We start from the raw sequence: 21,592 nt of genomic DNA, 5'->3' as shown, positions 1-21,592 counted from the left end.
TGTTACATATGCAGAAATAAAAATAACCTGTAGGGAGAAAATGTACTTTGTGTGCTACATCAAAATAAAATATTGGATCCTGTGTCAAAATTTTGTAAGCCATAGATCTTGTGTGGCATAAATACCACTTGTTGCAAAGAAAGGGGAAAGGTAGGTTGGTCTTGCAAATGCAGATTGCTAGGAAAATGCATAAAGAATCTATTCCTGGTGGTCGAAAGACTGAAAGGATCCTTCAAAGTAAAAATGACTTTGATCAGTATCTAATTGTTAACAAACATGTACTGAAGCAGTTTCAAAATTTTCCCTTATGGCTAAAGGAAAATGATATTTTTTATCTTCTTGCAGTCATATTGATTAAGTCAAAATTTCATACTTGTACTGTAAAAATGTTGATTTTAGTCATGCATATGCATATTTTTATGTATGTCTTTAATTGAACATATTTAGACTTACATAGTTCATAAATAATAGTCCTTCCTTCCTTCCTTCCTTCCTTCCTTCCTTCCTTCCTTCCTTCCTTCCTTCCTTCCTTCTTTCCTTATTGGTGATTTTTTAAACATACCCAACATTAAAAACAATCTTAGATTTGAGTAGAAGTACCAATTGGTGGTAGATATCAGCAGCCAAATAAAACATTTCTGCATTTAACGCCCACATAAAGCCTTAAGGCTGAATAATGCTGGAAAAACTGGCTTCACAATATTTTGTTCCCAGGTGGAAAGCTGATTCTCACCTGGTGGTATTTAAGTTTTAATATTTTTATTGTAAAAGATGCCATAATTTTTTAGAAAAAATACTTGGTTTAGTACAGTAATATAAAATATAAACGAGGTTAAATATAAAAACCTAGTTTGAAATTGGCTATCATTTTCTGGTTCTACAAATTGGAGAGTGATTCTAGAGTTACTTTCTACTGTACAATATCATTTATTTAACTATTAAAATTTATGAGTCCTTTCCAATAGTACATTCTAACATTTCCCAGTAATTGAAATTGAGAAGAGCAGTACCTGTATGAACCACCTAGAAAAGTTTATAATATTCTCAAAGAGACACAGCTGCTTTTTTTTTTCAATCTAAGGATAACAGAGAGCTGATTGACAGCAAGAAGCATGGCATGCAGATTATTCTCTACATCAGAGGCTTCCAACCTTTCTTGGTTGGCAGACTGGAAAGGGAGGGGGAAACATTTTAAGTGTACGCGCACACAAACGGGACCGCGAGCACGTGTGATGCAAATGGAGCGGTGCTAGCAGCCATGTGACACTCGCTAGCACCGTACCATTTTCACATGCGGCGCCCCATTTTCATCGTGCGGTGCCCCATTTTTGCTGCGCAGCACCTTGGTTGCATAGCGGCGGCGCTAGCTCAAGTGGGGGTGAGTGCACGCACTGGCCAGCCTGTTCTGTGGCCCAGTGGCCAGTAGGCCACGGCCCAGTAGTGGACTGCAGCCCACAGGTTGGGGACCCCTGCTCTACATAGGCTGGAAAATGTTCAGAACAGTGAAATCCAGTTGACCATAGTACTTTTTCTTTGGTTGTTCCATTTCTAACTAAAAAAAAAAAAAAAAAATACCTGCAGAGGTCTCCTACATCTGGCTTGGATAAAATAAAATACTAGAGGTTTAGCAGCATATTAATGATAGAACCTTCTGAAATGCTGGACTCTTTCTTCTAATAACTGCAAGTAGGCATTCAAAAAATACTTGCAACAACAATGAAGTCATTCACTGCTACTTTCTGACATGTACCCAATAATACCTGTATTTCTATTCCACCAGAAATATAATTAGTAACAATAATCACTGCTGAGACATCCAGAAGAAATAATGCTTTGCATCTCTTAGTGGAGATCATCAACTGGAGCCAACAATATCCAGTCTGAACTTTAGTTACATTGGATCAATGTAATCAGGCTCAGAAGATTAGATCAAGTTTTTCAGCCACTCTTTGTTTGTATAGGTTTAAGTGATGCATTCTTTTTTATAATAATTTTATTAAAATTACAATTACAATAGAACTAATACAAACTAAAAAAATAAAAATAAAAAATAGGTGCAAAAAAACCCCCCAAAAGAATGAATGATCAGGGGCTGCCACAAAGAAGAGGGTGTCAAGCTATTTTCCAAGGCGCCTGAAGGCAGGACAACAAGCAACAGGTAAAAACTAAGCAAGAAGAGAAGCAACCTAGAACTAAGGAGAAACTTCCTGACAGTTAGAACAATTAACCAGTGGAACAACCTGCCTCCAGAAGTGGTGAATGCTCAACACTGGAGGTTTTTAAGAAGAGACTGGACAGCCATTTGTCTGAAATGGGATAGGGTTTCCTGCCTGAGCAGGGGGTTGGACTAGATGACCTCCAAGGTCCCTTCCAACTTTACTACTATTATTATTATATAAATGATATATAAATAAATGAATTCCCTGTTCATCACAGCAGGTATAATAATTTTAGTAATTATCACCTTCTCCTGAAAAACAACAAATGATCTCTTCTTCCCAAAACCCAACTCATCTATAAACAAATCCTTAAATACTTTGTCATTTCAGTCCTGATGTTGGCAAAAAACCATTAAGAGTTACCAAAGATAACATATCTATTTTAATCTTGATCAAATAAACCAACCTTATATTCCTTACTTTTACTTCTAACAATCTTGATCTTTAGTATCTTCAGATAATGTTGTAGAACTTGATTTCACTTTCTTGGTTTGTTATTTGTATATATTATAGCACTTTTTCTATGTCACTTTTTGTAGTCTTTCATTTTTAAATCTGTTTTCAAATCAATCTCAATCCTGTCTTCCATAACATCTTTTAAACACAATCTAGCTATAGAGCAGTGGTTCTCAACCTGTGGGTCGGGACCCCATTTGGGGTCGAACGACCATTTCATGGGGGTCGCCAAACAATGCAGTCCGCCATTTTTTCCCCTTTTCCTTAGCTGTGCTACTCCCTTTTATTCTATTGGCTTTTGAAAGCCAATAGAATAGACTCTCTTGAATAGAGTCTAATTCTATTGGCTTTCAAAAGCCAACAGGAATTGTCCAGGCTGTCTCTGCCCTGCTGAGCCCACCAAAAGTCCCATTCTGCAAACGGTGCTGCACCAATTGAGTAGTCCTCAACTTACGACTTGTTGGGGTCGCGGCATTAAAAAGGTTGAGAACCACTGCTATAGAGGCAGACACTCTTAAAACTAACTTCTGTGTCCATTGTTTGAAAACATCCTTCTATATTCCAATGTTAACATATCTTGCTTCAGTCTGTAATTGTATGCCAAGTCTGAGTATTCTTTTCCTATAATTGTAGTTAGTTCCCTCTAGGTCAATTTTTAAAGTCTTATCATTAAAAAAAATTGAAAACAAAAACATTTTTCCAAAGGAAGGATTCTTATAATTAATTCCAAAATATTAATTCAAATTGATCTGGAATCTTTGTCAATTTATAAGTTTTAATCACTCTTTTGCTGTTTATTCCATATATATATATATATATATATATATATATATATATATATATATATATATATATATATATATATATATATATATATATATATATATAAATTGTATTTAAACTTTTGCTAAGGATTGAAGAAAACTCACCCAGTGTGATAAAAGTTATCAATCCAAAGTTCCTAATAGTTGAACAGCAGTTTACAAGAAATTTCCATAACTGATTAGAAAATGAAGTATGTGAACCCAGTGTCCTTTCAAAGGACCAAGTACAGTGTGAACAAGATGGCTCTTCTCTCATCTCTAAGTGTTCTAAATCCATCAGAGACAATTGTCTTGGAGTCTCCTTATGAGGAGCCTGAAGCATTTAGGTGATTTCAAGTCGTCTCCTTGTCTGGAGAGAAATTACAAAGGGCTAGTCTACTTCCTTCCACCATGATCATCAGCATATTTTTTGCACAGCCATCTTTGGTCTTCCATTTCTTCCCTTGAAATATTCAATATAGCTCTGTAATTATTCATAACAGTACAAACCGGCAGTGATATGTGCACTTTAAGATATTAAGAACATAAGACCTACCTTGCCAAATTAGACCGTTGATCCCTCTAGTCCAATAGTCTGCTCCTCAGGGGCCAAAACCAATTGCACAAGGAAGTCAACTAGTCTCCCAGCAGAAGTTGTTACACTGCCATCAAGGCTAATAACCATTGATCCTGTGACTTCTGTGAATGGGCCCAATCCATGTTTGAAGACAGCCAACAACCACATCTTATGGTAGCAAATTAAAAAAAGATAAAGTTATTTGCAATGAATCAAAGGGATCTTATTTAATTGATTACTCAAGATGATAAAGGAATATTATATGGAATAATTTATAGATAACTTGTTTCATCAAAAAATAATATTTAAAATTAACCAAACCTAACCAGAAAGCATAGATTCCTCATTAAATCTGTAAATATACTTAAATCTGTAGAGCATTGTATAAATTAATTTCAATAGGCTGGTGATGCATTTGCCTGTTCCCTCATATAATCAACCATCAGTTGATACAATACTGCTAACCAATCAAAAGCAAATGCAACAATTTTCTAACAGATGCCCTTAATGTAACAGAAACCCATATATATTTTCTGCCATCACAACCAAAGTTTCTAAAAGACAATGTTAAATTTAGCCAAAGAGAAACTGTTTTTTGATGCAAATTATCTTGAAGTTTCTCCTCATAGCTATATCGCCTCTGTTCATTTATATCTGACTCCAGAATAGGGTCTTAATATTTTTGAAATTCACTATATGATAGTCAAGTTCATTCAGATATTAATAAAATTGGTTCACATAACATTTTAAAATGTGTCAAGGTTGATAGAAGTAAAATAAAAAACTTCTTAGAAGCCCATCATCTGTGAGTGTTAAAAGAATAGACTAAACCATTGGATGTGAGGTCAAAGTGACATTCTTCATGGTTAAATATTAGTTATTTATGACTACAAGTAACTGTATGGAATGCAAAAAATGTTTGAGTTGCTATTTGGCAACAGGTATGCTATTGTTCTTTGACCCTTAAGTGCTAGAAACATAACATTGTGTTCACTGTTGGTGATCCTACTGTTTATTCACTAGAATGTTAATTTTGTCTTTTGCATCTGTACCAATAACTTCTTTAATTTGGAACAAAACAGTCATAAACAGGGATGGGGGAATAAAATAGCCTACGGTATATTATTTTCAACATCCTTGTAATTTTCATTGGTTCTGGTAGGAACAGAAACTGTAGATGGAATGATTTTTTTCCACAAAATATGCTAGTAGAGTTACTCATTCTTAATTTCATTTTCTTTAAATCCAGTGATAACGGAGGGTATAATCTATAGCTACTCCACCATGATGTGCCTGATGGGAAGGAATCCAGCTCCCTCAGGGCTATTTCTGAGACACTTGTTTGGAGTGATGCTGTAATTGAATATTTCCTGCCTGAAGAGATGGACCGTACCTGTTCTTCAGCAATGGATGTGCATCTCTATTGGCAGAGCACTTTGCTGCTGGGAAAGGAACATTTTTGCCACATTCTAACAACTTTCAGGCAACTTCAGAGATTGTTTTCTGCTCCCCTTCTGCATAAATTGAGAATTAACTTTCAATTAACTGTTTAGTACAATAGCTCTGTAGGCAACTATTTCTTATCGGTTTTAGATTTAAAGCAATTTCTATTTCTTGAGTCAAACATCTGAAAATGTATCTCTCTTTAAAAGTTCCCTTTTCAAAGATAATTCAATGTGGCTTGTTTGTTAAATGTTCAAAATGTTCAAGATTTTACTGAAAAGGTTTAAAGTCCTCTTAGACCAGACAGGTCAAACTTGCGATGTCACATGATGTTGCGCGGCGTATCAGAGCTTTTTTCCCATTGCTGGCAATGGGGTGGGCGTGGTTTCCTGGTGACGCATCCGGCCCACGGGCCGGCAGTTTGACACCCCTGTCTTAGACAGTATTTTGGGTTACATAAATTTAATTTTTTGTCATTTTCAATGAATAGGTATGTAAGCAACCTCAAGGCATTGAAAAATATACTGTAAAAATACAATCTAATAATAACAATTCCAAATGTAGATATGTAACAGTCTACCACCTGAATTAAAAAAGTAATGTTAATGAAAAATTTAAGCTTGATCTGATTCTAATTGAGCATTCTATATTTTTATTTTTTTCCATTGTGAGCATCTTGCATTTCAGGAAGAATGCTGTAGCTTGCAACAACTTTTGGTATTTATATAATGCAGGACTTACGTTTTGCTACAGCAAGCTTCGTTTGCACTAAATGACAGGTCTAGTCAAAACATTATGAGGGATACTTCTGTGATTGAGAAGAAAGACTTCATAGCAACATGGAGTATTCTTTCAGTTTCAGATGGGGTGTCATACCCTCGAAAGGTTACATTCCCAGGCTGGTTTGGAGAATACTGATACAACCAGAATAGTGTGTACTTTTTAAAATATGTTGATTGGCCCATACATGCATTTTTTGTTAAGCACTAGTCCACCAGGATGTTTGCTTTTGAAGAATAAACATCAGAACTCTTATACTAGGTATAACTAAAGTATGTTGGCAGCTAAGCCCTTAAAAATGACATCACTTAATCTACTAGTTTTTTAATTGCACTAAAGACTTTAAAAATCAATTATAAGTGTTTTTTTCTGGTTCATGTTGTCCTAATTCAAAGACAATGAGAATCCTACTAAGTTACTTCAGAGTTGATCATAGATTTGTATGTATAAATAATATTTCACTCTGCCAGAAATAGTTTGTTATAATCCTTGTGATAGTACTTTTTGATGGTGCATGCAAATAATGCTACTGCTATAAAAATACTTCATCAATTCTAAAAAGAAGCATGAAAAATCCCTTATAAATATGTAAGGAGTGTGTTTCTCAAAATTGCTATTAGATTCATTTATTTTGCTGCTTCTAAATGTTCTAAGTACTATACAGCAAATCAGATGTTTACTGATTTGGTATTTTGAGTTGTATTTATAAAGCAGGCATGATGCTTCAATACACACACACACAGCACATTCAGAAAGTATTCAGACTCCCTTCACTTTTGTCATGCTACAGCTTGATTCTACAGTTAAAATTATTTTTTTTCTCATTAATCTACACTCAGTACCCCATAATGACAAAGTAAAAACAGAATTTTAGAAAGATCTGTGAATTTATTAAAAAGAAAAAAATGAAAATTCACATTAGCATAAACCTTCACTCAGTACTTTGTTGAAGCCCCTTTGGCAATAATTACAGCATCGAGTCTTTTGGGTATAACGCAACAAGCTTTGCACACCTGAATTGGGAGATTCTTCTTTGCAAATCCTTTCAAGCTCAGTCAGGTTGGATGGCGACCATCAGTAGACAGCCATTTTCTGGTCCCTCCAGAGATGTTCAATAGGGCTCAAGTCAGGACTCTGGCTGGGCCACTCTAAAACATTCACAGAGTTGTGTCTAAGCCACTCCTTTGTTGTTTTGTCTGTGTGCTTGGGATCATTGTCATGTTGGAAAGTGAACCTTTGGTCCAGTCTGAGGTCCTGAGGGCTGTGGAACAGGTTTTCATTGAGAATATTTCTATACTTTGCTCCATTCAATTTCCCCTCAACCCTGACTTCCCAGGCCCTGCTACTGAAAAACACACCCACAGCATGATGCTTTCACCACCATGGTTCACTGTTGGGATGATATTGGACAGGTGATGAGCAGTGCCCGATTTCCTCCAGACATAACGTTTAGAATTGAGGCCAAACAGTTGAATCTTGGTTTCATCAGACCACAGAATCTTGTTCCTCACAGTCTGAGAGTTCTTCAGGTAGACTCCAACTCCAAATGGGCAGTCATGTGTTTTGCACTGAGGAGAGGCTTCCATCTAACCACTTTGCCATAAAGCCCAGATCAGTGAAGGGCTGCAGTGATGGTTATCCTTCTGGAATTCTATCCCATCTCCACATAGGATCTCTGGAGCTCAGTCAGAGTGACCATCAGGTTCTTGGTTATCTCTCTTACCAAGACCTTTCTCCCCCAAGTTCAGTTCAACTGGGCAACCAGCTCTTGGAAGAGTCCTGGTTATGCCAAACTTCTTCCATTTAAGAATTATGGAGGCTACTGTTGTCTTAGGAACCTTCAGTACAGCAGCCATTTTACTGTAGCCTTCCCCAAATATTTGCAATAATCCTGTCTCTGAGCTCTGCAGGCAGTTCCCTTGACCTCATAGCTTTTGCTCTGCTATAGTATGCGTTGTCAGCTATGAGGCCTTCTATAGAGAAGTGTGTGCCTTTACAAATCCTGTCCAATCAATTTAATTTACTACAGATAGACTCCAATCAAGGTGTAGAAACATGTCAGCAACTATCAAGAGAACTGGGAGGTATCTGAGCTAAATTTCAAGTGTTGTTGTAAAGGGTCTGAATATTTATTATGTCAGTGCGATATTTCAGTTTTTTTCTTTTTAATAAATTTACAAACATTCCTAAATGTCTGTTTTCGCTTTTTGATTATGGGGAACTGAGTTTAGATTAATAAGAAAAAAATGAATTTTAACAATTGTAGAATCAGGCTGCAGCATGATGAAAGTGACAAAAGTGAAAGGAGTCTTAATACTTTCTGAATGCACTATGTCTGGGTCTGCGTGTGTATGTATGTGAATATATATATGAGAGAGAGAAATTGTTCTTTAAATATATTTTAAACACCTGCTTTTGTTTAATAGTTCAACTTAAAAACTTAAATCTAGGGGTAATTCAGATATTTTTCTGATAATTTTGGCATATGATTAATCAATGGTTAGATAGAATTATACCCAATGCCTAATGAGACACTGCTGAAACTGCGTATACAATGCTCTGGCAGCATTACCCTGAAAAACAGGATTGATTGTACAGACGATTCCGACTGTAAAGGTACAGAATCAGACAAGTAGCTTGTGGCTCCAATGAGAATTGGGGCAGAAAATCCACAATATACTATAGGATTTCTGAATGTTGACTAACAGGTTAGATAGGCTGATAAATATATCATCAGTGAATGCCAGATAAAAGGCTCTTCGTGGCTGTTGCTGCTACCATAGTGACTAGAGGCTTCCCTCTCTGTGAAAGCAAAATCTCTGGGGATTTTAGATTAGATTATGCTTGAATGGAAGTAAGACTAGATGCTTCTTTACTGGTGTATTTTTAGTTTCATTCAAGGTTGTCAGGGTTCAGTTACGAGGTGCAAATGCATCTCTCTAATATTGCTGGCCCCTGGGTTTCATTTTTTTATATTGCTCAAACCTACTAGTGCTGTTGTGCCAAGGCTTAAAAGAGAGCTGGGATGACTTTAAATTTAGAGCCTTGACTCTGTTTCTTTCCAGAAGCCTGGCATCCACCATTCAGAGCCTGTGCAAAACAAAAGAAGAGGGTGGGGAAAGGAAAGATGCTTTTGAATTGAGTTCAGCTCCTGTTCCATGAAGTTTTCTTGGCAGGATGCTAGAAATAGCTTGCCACTGTCTTTTGGGGCTTTGCTTTTAATTCCCACTTTAGTTAACAGCCCTGAAATTCCTTACTAATCTTCTATCCAAATACTGCCAGGAGGAACCCAAAGCATACTTCAAAAAATTATGGAATAAGATTCCTTTGAAAACATGCACAGAGTATGTATTTGTGATTTATAAGTCCTTTCATATAAAAATAGTTCTTCTAAACATTCTTTTTCAGCAGCCTAATTTACTAGAAAAATACATTTAATTATTGTCAAAGAATAGGTATCATTTGTGGATCTACTGCAAATTGCAAATGCATTTATATAAACAGCACTGTTAATCTCTTCCATATCCCACAAGCCCCCACCACACCCAGCCAATCTGCTGTCAGTGTTGAATTAGATTCTGGTAACACTTTAGTTAGCTACTATTCAGTGAGTCAGGGAGGCGTTACTGAAACTTCTCTTCAGGCATCAAAACCATAAAGATTGCAACTGAAGTGGATTGGGATTGGAGTTTTCTAATTTCTGATTCAGACAGAGGATTCTTAAGTGTAGATTTGTTCCTCTTCTTTGACATCTTAAGGAAACAGATTTATTGGAATTAATTTATTGTCCTATGTAGAGAAACAGAAAACAACATTTGTGTTACTATATTCATTACCTTTATACATTTAAACAAAAACGCATCATGTTATAAGGACAAAAGCCCTTATAAGATTTAATGTTCCTCCTCCTTTTTTAAAATCTTGCACACTGAAGAATAGAAATTGGAGAAGCTTAGGCTAAAACCCCATTTCATATGTAAATGCCTGTTCCATTTACAATATAATGTATTTATTGTGCTGTTTTGTTCAGTGATCAAGCTGAAATAATGTTATGGGCAATGCTGTTGGGACCACTGTACCTCATTAAAATATATTTGCAAAGTGCCTATGGCAAGAATTCCAATAATTCTCAACAATAAACTATACAATCCTTGAGATTAACAGATTTATTTATGGGGTACAATTTTGGTAATGTAATCTCTGGTCCATAAAAATTTGACACAATAATCCTTTAAAATGACCCACATTCTTTGCTATGATGGAATTGTTGTTGCACCTCTCCTTCTAGATATTATCAATCAGTATTAATCCTACAAGCATTTCGCTTATTTTGTAACATCAGTGCTTGAGATGGAGGCTTGATAATCAGGTGCCATATTCTAAAAGGACTCTTGTTTTATATAGTATTGGCTCAGTGGAATGTGACAGGCTGATCCAGTTTCCAAGAAACATGGGGAGTGAGAATGTAAACAAGAGCCCATGGCTACATTCTTGGGATTTCACTTCAGCTGAGAGGAAGGAGGAAAATAAGTGTTTGAGAGTTTAGTTCTGAGATAAAAGGTGTTGCTGTTGTGTATACTACCAGTATTTCTTTAGAAAATACCACTGAAATAGAACACATCTAGATATATCATTTGTTGTTTTAACATGTAGGATAGAAACACGTTTCTATCAAGATGTCATATAGTTCCATGGGGAAAGGGTTTTTTTCTCCCTTCCTACTTTTGAGGAAGCAGCTATTTAACCAAATTTTCTTAGAATAAGTTGATTATTTAACTGTTGTTCTTGGTAGTAAGAAAGAAAAAGCTATTTTCCAAAGCACCTGAAGGCAGGACAAGAAGCAACAGGTGGAAACTAATCAAGGAGAGAAGCAACCTAGAACTAAGGAGAAACTTCCTGACAGTGAGAACAATTAATCAGTGGAACAGCCTGCCTCCAGAAGCAGTAAATGCTCCAACACTGGAAGTTTTTAAGAAGAGACTGGACAGCCATTTGTCCGAAATGGTGTAGGGTTTCCTGCCTGAGCAGGGGGTTGGACTAGATGACCTCCAAGGTCCCTTCCAACTTTACTATTACTACTACTACTACTATTATTATTATTATTATTATTATTATTATTATTATTATTATTATTATTATTATTAAAAATGCAGAAAGATCATTACTGTGAAATAGCCTATTTGAAAACTGGTGTTCTCAGAAGAAGTGATTTAATAAGTGTCATTTTATTTGAAGTGCTGAGCTATAGTAATCTAATAACATGGCAAGATATGGAAGCAGACAATTCCACAAGTCAATCAGAAAAAAACATAAAACTAAGTATTTATATTTCAGGAGAATCAATCGGTTGGTGTATGATACACTACTATTCGGTGACATGCTAATTTTGAACATTCTTGTCAGAGCTGATCTATAATGTTATCTCAAATTAGATTTCAGATATCATTTTTCTATATAGAGTAAAATAGTAATTTTGGAAAATATAAGGTTGGATCCAGAGTAATCCTTTCTTTTGCTGAAAGAAAGCTGGGTGACCTTGAGCCAGTCATTTTTTCTCAGCCCTAAGAAGGACACAGGGGCAAATCATTGCTGAAAAAAAAATTGCCAAGAAAACTGCAGAAAATAATTTCCAAAAATCAGACATGATTGAACAGAAGAAAAAAAAGTGCTTCATCTTAATGTAATTAGAACTGATAATAAGTAAAGGGCAACTCCCTCACCCCCAAAAAACCCTTATGTTATAGAGTGACAGTGTATATACTAAAGTAACCTTATATAGAATGAGCACAAAACTGAAACTATATACAAAAAAACCCAAAAATGAGACAAGTTGAATAAGATTTTACTTACGCTTTGCAGATTGTGATGGTGAAACAGTCCACACAATCTCCTTATTCTATCGTTAGAAAAGGAGGTGGGCAGTGTTGGATCAGCACAGTTTGCATATATCATATGTGATGAAATTAACTTAGATTAGAATGTTGGGCAGCAAATTACAAATTGGAGGCATGCTGTGTTTTAATATAATTTCCTGGCTTATCCTTTATACCTAGAAAAAAAGATGAAATCGAAAGGTGTAAGCCAGAGGTCAATAGTTTTCAAAAATTTCTAACATTCTCAAGCAAGGCAGATGTCTGGACAAGGAAATGTAAACTGTAAGTTTTCTTCTTAATTTCAGCAGGTTTGTAACACTACCTATTTGAACATAAGTAACATGACAAATATCTGTTTACTTCATTCTGATAAAAAGGACCTGGAAGCATTAACTATTTGAATAAATACTTCAACAAGAATGAGTGAAACTCTTTTGTGTTACTATGCTTTTTCTATGCTCATATGACTGAGATTTAAAAACTTCTCATCCTACTATCAATTAAATTACATGGGGGTTGTAGATTGCAAGAGATAAGCCATGTTCAGATGTCCTCTTGGTTCTCTGTGTGTGTATGTGTGTACAGTATTTGTATGCATTTTTTTAGAAGTTATTACCTGGATGGAAACAGTTCAGGTTGTTTATTTAGGCTGGAGCAGGGGTGTCAAACTGCCGGCCCGCGGGCCAGAAGCATCACGCGGAAGCCGCCCACACCATTGCCAGCAATGGCAAAACCGTCCCGATACATTGCGCGATGTCATGTGATGTCGCGAGTTTGACATGTCTGGACTGCAGGCTCAAGAAACTTAAGGGAAGGTTGGATTGTAATGATGAGTGGTATACCTGAGGACAGCAGCGTTTGTAGCTTTGCTCCGTTCATCATCCTTACCTTGTTTGGTGGATTGCTTGCTTGTTTTCCAGCATTTCCCAGCATTTTTGTGACCTTTTGCAACATCTTGTTGGCTGAGCCTGCTGAGCCACTCATGGTTGGCTGCATTGTGTGATCTTGTCACAGACTGAACAAGGATCTTTTGGTCTGAGGAGCCAGTTTTGGACTCAGTTTTTGGCAGACCAGCTATTGGTGTTGGTGAGGACTGGTTTATTGCTGGATGCTTAGAGCAGACTGCCATGGGACTCTCTGGGACACTTCTATCAGGCAGTCCTACCATAGGCATTTTTGCTGGGGACTCTGCTGACAGATGCCTTTGTTGCTCCCTGTTTCTTTCTCCATTACTGAATTACTTCCTTTGTAGGATACTGGGGATTTGGCAAATGAGTGGTGGCTGGGCCAGTGTGTGTGTGTGTGTGTGTGTGTGTGTGTGTGAGTGAGTGAGAGAGAGAGAGAGAGAGAGAGAGAGAGAGAGAGAGAGAGAGAGAGAGAAGAATAGAATAAAGAAGAGAAGAATGGCAGGCTACTGTGGACACCTTTCTCACCCTCTGAGTAGCCCCAAGAAGGTAGGAAAGAAGAAGAAAAAAATGTGGGTTCTATCTGCCTCCATCTGTTTTATTATTTATTCATTTAAAATATTGGTATAGGCCCCCATCTTATAACTAACATTTTGCCAGCTCCAATCAAAAATAAAAACAAGATAAAAAACATAATAAAACTCTATAAACACATTTAAAACAATAAAAACCTGGAACCAAGTCATATAGTCTCTTATTCCAGCTCTTGGGGGAAGAGCCAGTCTTCAAAGTTTTACAGAAGGCTAGAAGGGTAGAGGCCTGCTGAACTTCAGGGAGCAGAATATTCCATAGGGCAGGGGCTGCCATGGAAAAAACACGCTTCCTACCGGACTTTTTTCTTTTTTTCCTCCAAAAGAGGCACCGGATCTTATTTTGGGGGAGGGGGTGTCTTTTCCACATTCTCACCTTGCGGCGGCAGCACTGGCAGCCCCGCCCAGCCCCCTGCCTTTTCTTCTGGGGCCAAAGGAAATGCCTCTGTAGCTGAGAATGGAGCTCCAGCCTGCATTTCACCGTCTGAGGCCTTCCGGAAAGGCCTCTACAGCCGAAACTGAGCTACAATCCAATACATTGCTCGGTTCTTGGCTGCAGAGGCCTTTCTGGAAGACCTCTGACAACAAAATGCAGGCCGGGGGCCCCTGCAGAAATGGGCTGGCGAAGCGAGGCAGGTATGGATTCATGGGAGGCCTGGCTGCAACGGTAAACATGTGCAGGGCACGTAGGGCAGCTCCATCCCCCCACCCTAACTTGATTTTTAGGCATAAGTCTCATCCCAAAACTAGGGCTTATTTTATGGGTAGGGCTTATATTAGGCCCACCCCCCCAAAATCAACCTAGGGCTTATTTTTGGAGTAAGTCTTACTTTTGGGGAAGCACAGTAGCTCCCATCAGATGGCAATATTTAGGGGCAGGGAATAGGAGCGTGCCCACCCTATCTGTTAGACCTGCTAGGACAGGTAATTGATCTTAGGGAAAGGTGGTTCCACAGATAATGTGGCCCTATGCCATGTAGGAATTTAAAGGTTTTGACCAGAATCTGAAATTGCACCTGGAAAGAAACTGGAAGCTAGTGCAGCTTGTGCAGCAGAGGGGTTACCTGGACAAACCTAGGTTGGCCTAGCAAAGAGAATTGCCCTTTCAGAAATGTGTCCATTTTTAGTATGGCATTAGCTAGTACATGGTGATTGTAATCTAAAGCTCCCTTATGGCCTTCAGGGGCACTGAACTCTGGGTTTCTGAATGTGAGACCCTGTTCATTAAGCTGGACTCTAAGGATCAGTTGGGACTGTTGCTGCTTTACTAGCCTCCCTGCTAATAGCAATTTCCCTGCCTCAGCTTCTTGACTTTAGTTCTGGGTTGGCAGTGGAGTTCAGCAGATTTATGGTTCTGGGAACTTCAGTTTGCCTTCCTCTGGAATGTATTCTGAGATAGCTCAGGAGTTCATGGGCCCTATTACAGCCATGGGCTTTTCCCATTTATATATTGATTGATTGATTAATTAATTAATTTAATTAATAATTAAATATTGATCAATGAAGTAATAAGCAAGGAATGTTTAATACAAATGAAGCTAGGTTGATGGGACATTTTGAATTTTTAAAACACATTGTATTTTTTACAACCCATCTCCCTCAGAGAGGGGCTCTAGGCTCTACAATATTATCAATGTAGGACAGTGGTCATATTCCATAGCAGGTCTACCTATCAGAATAGTGATTGTATGATCTGAACTTGGGGAAGTCTTGTCATGGTCACATCATGTCCTGCTTACCGTGGCAAAAGTAAGTGTGGAAAAGTGACAGTGGTTCTCTGCCCTTATGGTGTACACAGATTGCTGCCCAGGAGTCCTGTTTCAGGTGCCATGAACCTCCTGGGTAAGGGTGAGGGGGAACCCTAAGAAATATTTGCAAGACTGTGCATAAGATTTTGCTCAGCATCTTTTGGATTTATTCCCAGTTGGACGCTGGTTTTACTGCAGGTCTGGAGGAGATGTGTTCATGGAGTCTTGCCTGGCTATCTGGGAATAGTTTGAGCCTGTTGAAGTTGAGGAGTTTTGACAGGGTCCTTAGGATTGTGAGGTTAGCCACCTACTCTTTAAATCCATGCCCATCCCAGATGATGTCTTGTATGTGGTTTTGGTAATGGTTAGTTAATTCTTCTACTGTACGCTGCTCAGAGTCACGTCTCATGTGATGAATGATTATATAAATTAGATTAATAAATTAAATAAATTTATCTTTAGATATTCTTAATAACTGCACAGCAGCAACTAATTCACAAATATGCTCTCTTGGTAATTGAAAAAATATCAACATCAGTATTTCTTCCCTGATAATGCTCCCCACTTTGTTCCATCATTCTTTTTAAAATGCATAATCTTTTAGAAATGCAAACTGGCCATTAACTTGTTCGTTTACAGTATATGGGTAACATTATTCTATTTTTTAATCACATGTTGGAATATGTTAATATGATTATAACAGCTGTTTTAAAATTAGGTATCAGTTCTAATTTAACGTAAACATAGCTAATAATTTTTCTTTTTATAGTTCGCATATGGAGAAGAAGTAAAACCATAACTTCTTTGTTTAAAATTTTCAGCTTAATAAGTATCTGAAAGATAACCCTACAGTAAACAAGTTAATAATTAAATATTGATCAATGAAGTAATAAACAAGGAATGTTTAATACAAATGAAGCTAGGTTGATGGGACATTTTGAATTTTTAGAACACATTATAAATCCTAATGATAGTTGCTTAATTCCTCTTTTGAAGAAGTTGATAAGGAGTGTAGTTTTTTTCTTTCCTTTATCACAAAGAAACTTTTACTGTATAAAAATAACAGTTCATGATTATGTGCAATCAAGGTGATATTTATTCATAAAAATGTTTTCCTTATGACAATCTGTCAAAAACCTGATCCTTAAGATCTTCTAATGGTGCACCCATTGCCACTGCAATTAAGTACATACATTTTGCTGTTGATCATTCTCATTTTCTCTTTCCTTCCACCTTTCCTGGCATCATAGCCATCTCCAAAAGTTAGATCTTCACAAAATGTATTTAAAGTGTGGTTACTTAAGCCTGGTCATTTGTACTTCAGGTTAGAACTCTGGGTTGGTTGCTTATTTTATTAGCTGTACAAAGTATTCCCAGGAGTCTTCTCTAACACCAAAGTTCAAAAGTGTCAATACTATTTCTGTTCTGATTTTTCAAGATCCAATTTTCACTTCCACAGTGAAACCTAGTGTCATGGGAAATACCATTATTAGTGCTGTTCTCATCTTTCTATGTATAGACCTATCATGGCATCTGAATATCTTTTCTGGGGCCTTCATGAATGCTCTATCAAGTTTTAGTCCATTTCATGATTGCTTGTCCTTTACTATTGATTTTTTCTTCTTCTATTCTATCATTGATTCTTGGTGATTACTTGGAGAAGTCCCTGCAGTTTTCTGGGAAAGGTTTTTCAGGAGTGGTTTGCCACTCTCTCCTTCCCACAGCTAAGAAAAAATGACTTGCCCAAGTCATCCCACTGGCTTTCTGCACCCAAATTTCCCTCACTGCCAGTCATCCACTGCATGCTGTAGTAAGCCATTGTTGTCCTCGTGTTTCTTCCTCTTTATATACATTCTTCTATTTTTTTCTGCTCTACTTCGCAACTGCAACATATGCACCTGAACCTCATACTTTTAAAGACAGAGCACAGGACTGATTCAGCTCCTTTGCTGCCTTAAAGTCTGGGAAAGAAGAAATCATGCTGGCTATTGTGAGCCTCTCATTCAACAATCATGCAAAAAATTGGAGGACATATCCTTTTGTAATATACCAATTTACCAGAATGCTACTTGCCACCCCCACTAATTTCCACTCCCACAGGACACATTTTACTTTTGTGGATGATTGCCATATTCATACAAATGTTTTATTCTTATGCAAATGCTTTGATAGGTAGAAATACTTCTAGCCACTCAGCTATAGATATATGTTTAGCAACGGTTCAGTACTTGCCCTTGAAGCATGACAACTAACTTTGAAGGTTATTTTAAAAAATGCAGAAATCCAAAAGTTCAAAGTGTCTGCTAAATACCATCATCCATAAACACATTGGAGACCTCTGGACTAAGAAATGTTACCTGTGGGAGTTGACATGATAAAACCTTTCTTTGGTGGGAGAATGGAAAAACAAGCATGTAACTAGCTTGCCTTAAGAATTTTGAAGAAGCCCCAGCTTAATTTTGTAACAAATTTACACTGAAATAACAGAAATTTTAAAATCTTTAAGATTTAAATACTGGTGTAGCAAATCCAGTGTTCTGTTGTTGAGGTTTTTTTGTTAATACAAAAGAGAGATGGATGTGCTGAGGTAAATTTGAACTATCTGTTTGGTATAAATAAACATATTTTCCTTCATGATCAAAGATTACATAAACATTAAAGATGAATTTAGCCTGCTTATTGTGTTATAATCTTGGCAGGTAGGAAAATTTGGTGATAATATGACATCTTAAAGCTATTTGCCCTGATAGGTTATGCTTATCGGGAAGAACAGCTTTTAAGCATACTACACTTGAAAATCAATTCTTCTGTTTAGGATTTACATATTAGGTACATGTCCCATATATTATATGCAAACTGGGTGCAGAGAAATAGTCTGTATAATTGGATGAACGATAAATCTTGTGATCACAATTCTATTGTAAGATAAGAAATAGTCCTTAGTCATCATTTGTGCTCTTTTGGTTCACTGTGTATTATGGCCTCCTGGGCTTTTGGCTTTTGATAGCTACTGCTTTGTAGTGAGAAAGCTGAATGCATTGATAATGCCTTAAATGTGAGAAATGGTTTTCCTTCAGCCAAGAATGGTGGAAGTCATTTGCTTTCCCAAATAATAAGTGTTGTTTTGTCTCAATATAGCAAAGGGAAAAAAACCTATTACTGACTGATATATATCTGCCCATTTTAAAGAAAATATGTATTGAATATAAGTAATACATCACAATTTTAGCCATTGTCTATCCACTGCAGGATGAAGGTCTCTTCCTCATGTTTCCAACAAATATGGTCTTGAGCTTTCTTTTGCCAATTGGGCCTGCAATACTTGCTGATGTCATTAATCCATCTTGTTTTAGGTCTCTTTGTGGATGCTTTTTATCAAGTGGGATCCATTCTGTGACTGCCTTGGTCCATCTGCCATCAGTTCTTCTTGCTATGTGACCACCCCATTTCCATTTTAATTCTTTTACTATCTTGATGATATCATAGGTCTTTCTTCCTTATCTTGTAATCTTGTTTTGTAATGTATTTCTCAGGTAATACATATTACCTTAGAAACTTTGAAAGAAGATACATCAGTCTGGCTTGTGTGGTATGCTTAATACTATTTGCACATAATAACCTTGATGTAAAATATTTCCTAACTTAAATCAATTTTAAGCAATCCTAGTTTGCTGAAAATAAAAGTGGACATTCCTATCTTGCTGCTTATAATTTGTCAAAAGAACGAACAACTCAAATTAATTCCTAAAGAGCTAAACTATGGATTAGCTTTATATGAAAATATGTTTGAGTGGAGTATGTTATAGAACAGGGCTTTTTAACCTTTTCACCCATTGTACCACTTTTAGGATAAGGCAATTTCCGAGTACCACCAGTTGCCCAACAAGGAGTCAAAAACTTGATGACCCCCCAAAAAGGAAAAAAATGATAATGTACATGTAGTCCTCGACTTACAACAATCCACTTAGTGACTGTTTGAAGTTACAACAGCACTGAAAAAAGTGACTTATAACCCTTTTTCATACTTATGACTGTTGCAGCATCCCCAGGGTCATGTGATCACCTTTTGCAACTTTTTGACAAATGAAGTCAGTGGCCGGGGGGGGGGTGGCCAGCTCATCACTCAGGTTGCAGGGTGCCTGTGGGGTGTGTGGGCGGGGATGTGGGGGGGATCTGGGGTCTCTGGTGGAGGGGGTGGGACAGGCATGGGAGCCTTCCTTCCCTCCCTCTCTCCCTCCCATTGTCCCGTCCTTCTTTCTTTCCTTCCTTTCTTCCTTCCCTCCATCTTTGTCTCTTCTTCCTTCCCTCCCTCCCTTCCATTGTCCCTCCCTCATTGTCCCTTCCTTCCTTCCCTCCCTCTTTGTCCCTTCCTTCCTTCCCTCCCTCCCTTCCATTGTTCTTTCTTTCCTTTCTTCCCTCCCTTTGTCTCTTCCTCCTTCCCTTCCATTGTCCCTCCCTAATTGTCCCTTCCTTCCTTCCCTCCCTCCATTACATTGTCCCTTCCTTCTTTCTCTCCTTTCTTCTTTCCCTCCCCCTCTCTCTTCCTTATTCCCTCCCTCCCTTCCATTGTCCCTCCCTCCTTCATTGTCCCTTCTTTCCTTCCTTCCTTCCCTCCCTTCCATTTTCCATTCCTTCTTTCTTTCTTTTCTTCCTTCCCTCCCTCTTTGTCTCTTCCTCCTTTCCTCCCTCCCTTCCATTGTCCCTCCCTCCATCATTGTCCTTTCCTTCTTCCTTTCTTCCCTCTTTGTCCCTTCCTTCTCTCCCTTCCATTGTCTCTTCCTTCCTTCCTTCCTTCCCTCCCTCTTTGTCTCTTCCTCCTTTCCTCCCTCCCTTCCATTGTTCCTCCCTCCCTCCCTTATTATCCCTTCCTTCCTTCCCTCTTTGTCCCTTCCTTCCTTCTTTTTTTCCTTTCTTCTTCCCTCCCTCTTTGTCTCTTCCTCCTTCCCTCCCTCTCTTCCATTGTCCCTCCCTCCCTCATTGTCCCTCCCTTCCTTCCTTCTTTCCTTCCTTCCTTCCTTCCTTCCTTCCTTCCTTCCTTCCTTCCTTCCCTCTTTGTCCCTTCTTTCCCTCCCTCCCTTCCATTCTTCCTTCCTTCCTTCCCTCTCTCATTGTCCCTTACTTTCCTCCCTCTTTGTCCCTTCCTTCCTCCCCCCCTCCGTGTCCAGGAAGAAACAAGGGGAGGGGGACAGGCTGCCAGCGTGGTTGGTGGCTGTGCTGCCGGTGGCCAAACCTGACTGTGCACTCGCAGAGGAGAGCTCTGCCCAGCTCGCGCTTTGAGGGAAAACATGCCGCTTGCTAATTTAGCAGAAGCGCCAGGATCAGCACTGGGCTACAGCTGATTTGTGCTTCTGCTAAATTAGAAAGCGGCATGTTTTTCCTCAAAGCGTGAGCAAGTGAGCTGGGCTCAGGAGAGCAGCTACAGCTGATCTGTGCTTCTGGGCTGCTCTGCAGAAGTGCTGATCAGCTGTAGCTACGTGCCCCGATCCTCGGCTCCTGCCCAGCTCACTTGCTTGTGCGAGTTAGAGGGCAGGGGTGCGGAATCGGCGTTTCTGAGCACACACCAATTCACGCCCCTTCATTCTTCTGAATGAAGAACGTTAGGGGGTGTTGAAAGCAAGACAGACTTAGGACTGTATTAAGACCATAGTAAGGAGAGTGAAAGGGAGGCGAATTCGGGGTAGAGCAGAAAAAGGGGGAAGGCGTTAGGAAATAAGCACCAAGGTACATGGTGCCTTGCAAGGGATTCCTGAGTGTTCCGCAATTGTTTTTCCTCTCTCCTCTGCGCGAAACCAGGTGCGATGCCGTTCTACCTGGCAGTGTGGGTGTTGGCTCCATGGGTTTCCTGACCAACAGCTGAGTGGCTCCGACTTCTGAGTGGTCCCGACCAACAGCTGAGTCCTCCGAAAAGCAATGTGAGGGCCCTGAGGGGTATTGCAAGCTCGCGGGGGGGGGGGAAGGAAAAGAAGATGGAAGAGAGTGAGGCCACAACAGAGAGAGAGAGAAGGGGGAAAAGAAGGGGCGGTTGTGATGTTGGCACTCAGGGCCGCGACGCGAGCAGTCTCAAACGCCTTCCTGGGTCTCAAACCCCTTCCTGCCGAGGGAGTGGATGGCTCTGTCTCCTATCAGGCTAGCACTTGTTGTGAAGTAAGAAGAGAGGGGAAGGGCGATACGGATCCCGCTGACCTGCGTGCATGAGAA

At 38.6% G+C, this 21,592-nt stretch overlaps 1 protein-coding gene across 4 annotated transcripts in view; it reads left to right on the top strand.

Annotated features, from left to right (window-relative positions):
• Positions 1–21,592, top strand: part of WWC1 (WW and C2 domain containing 1) — a 112,811-nt gene that overhangs the window by 13,819 nt on the left and 77,400 nt on the right. For 2 of the 4 annotated variants that reach the window (XM_039353354.1, XM_039353362.1), the window contains exon 2: positions 12,332–12,433. The exons of the other annotated variants lie outside the window; for them this stretch is intronic. In XM_039353354.1, the coding sequence (XP_039209288.1) occupies positions 12,332–12,433 (102 nt within the window). The remainder of the gene's footprint in view (positions 1–12,331; positions 12,434–21,592) is intronic. 4 annotated transcript variants of the gene reach the window in all.

The sequence above is a fragment of the Crotalus tigris genome, unplaced genomic scaffold, assembly GCF_016545835.1.
Source record: "Crotalus tigris isolate CLP2741 ecotype Arizona unplaced genomic scaffold, ASM1654583v1 scf7180000017568.12009008, whole genome shotgun sequence".
Taxonomy (NCBI): Eukaryota; Metazoa; Chordata; class Lepidosauria; order Squamata; family Viperidae; genus Crotalus; species Crotalus tigris.
This window is presented reverse-complemented; position numbering and strand designations above follow the sequence as displayed.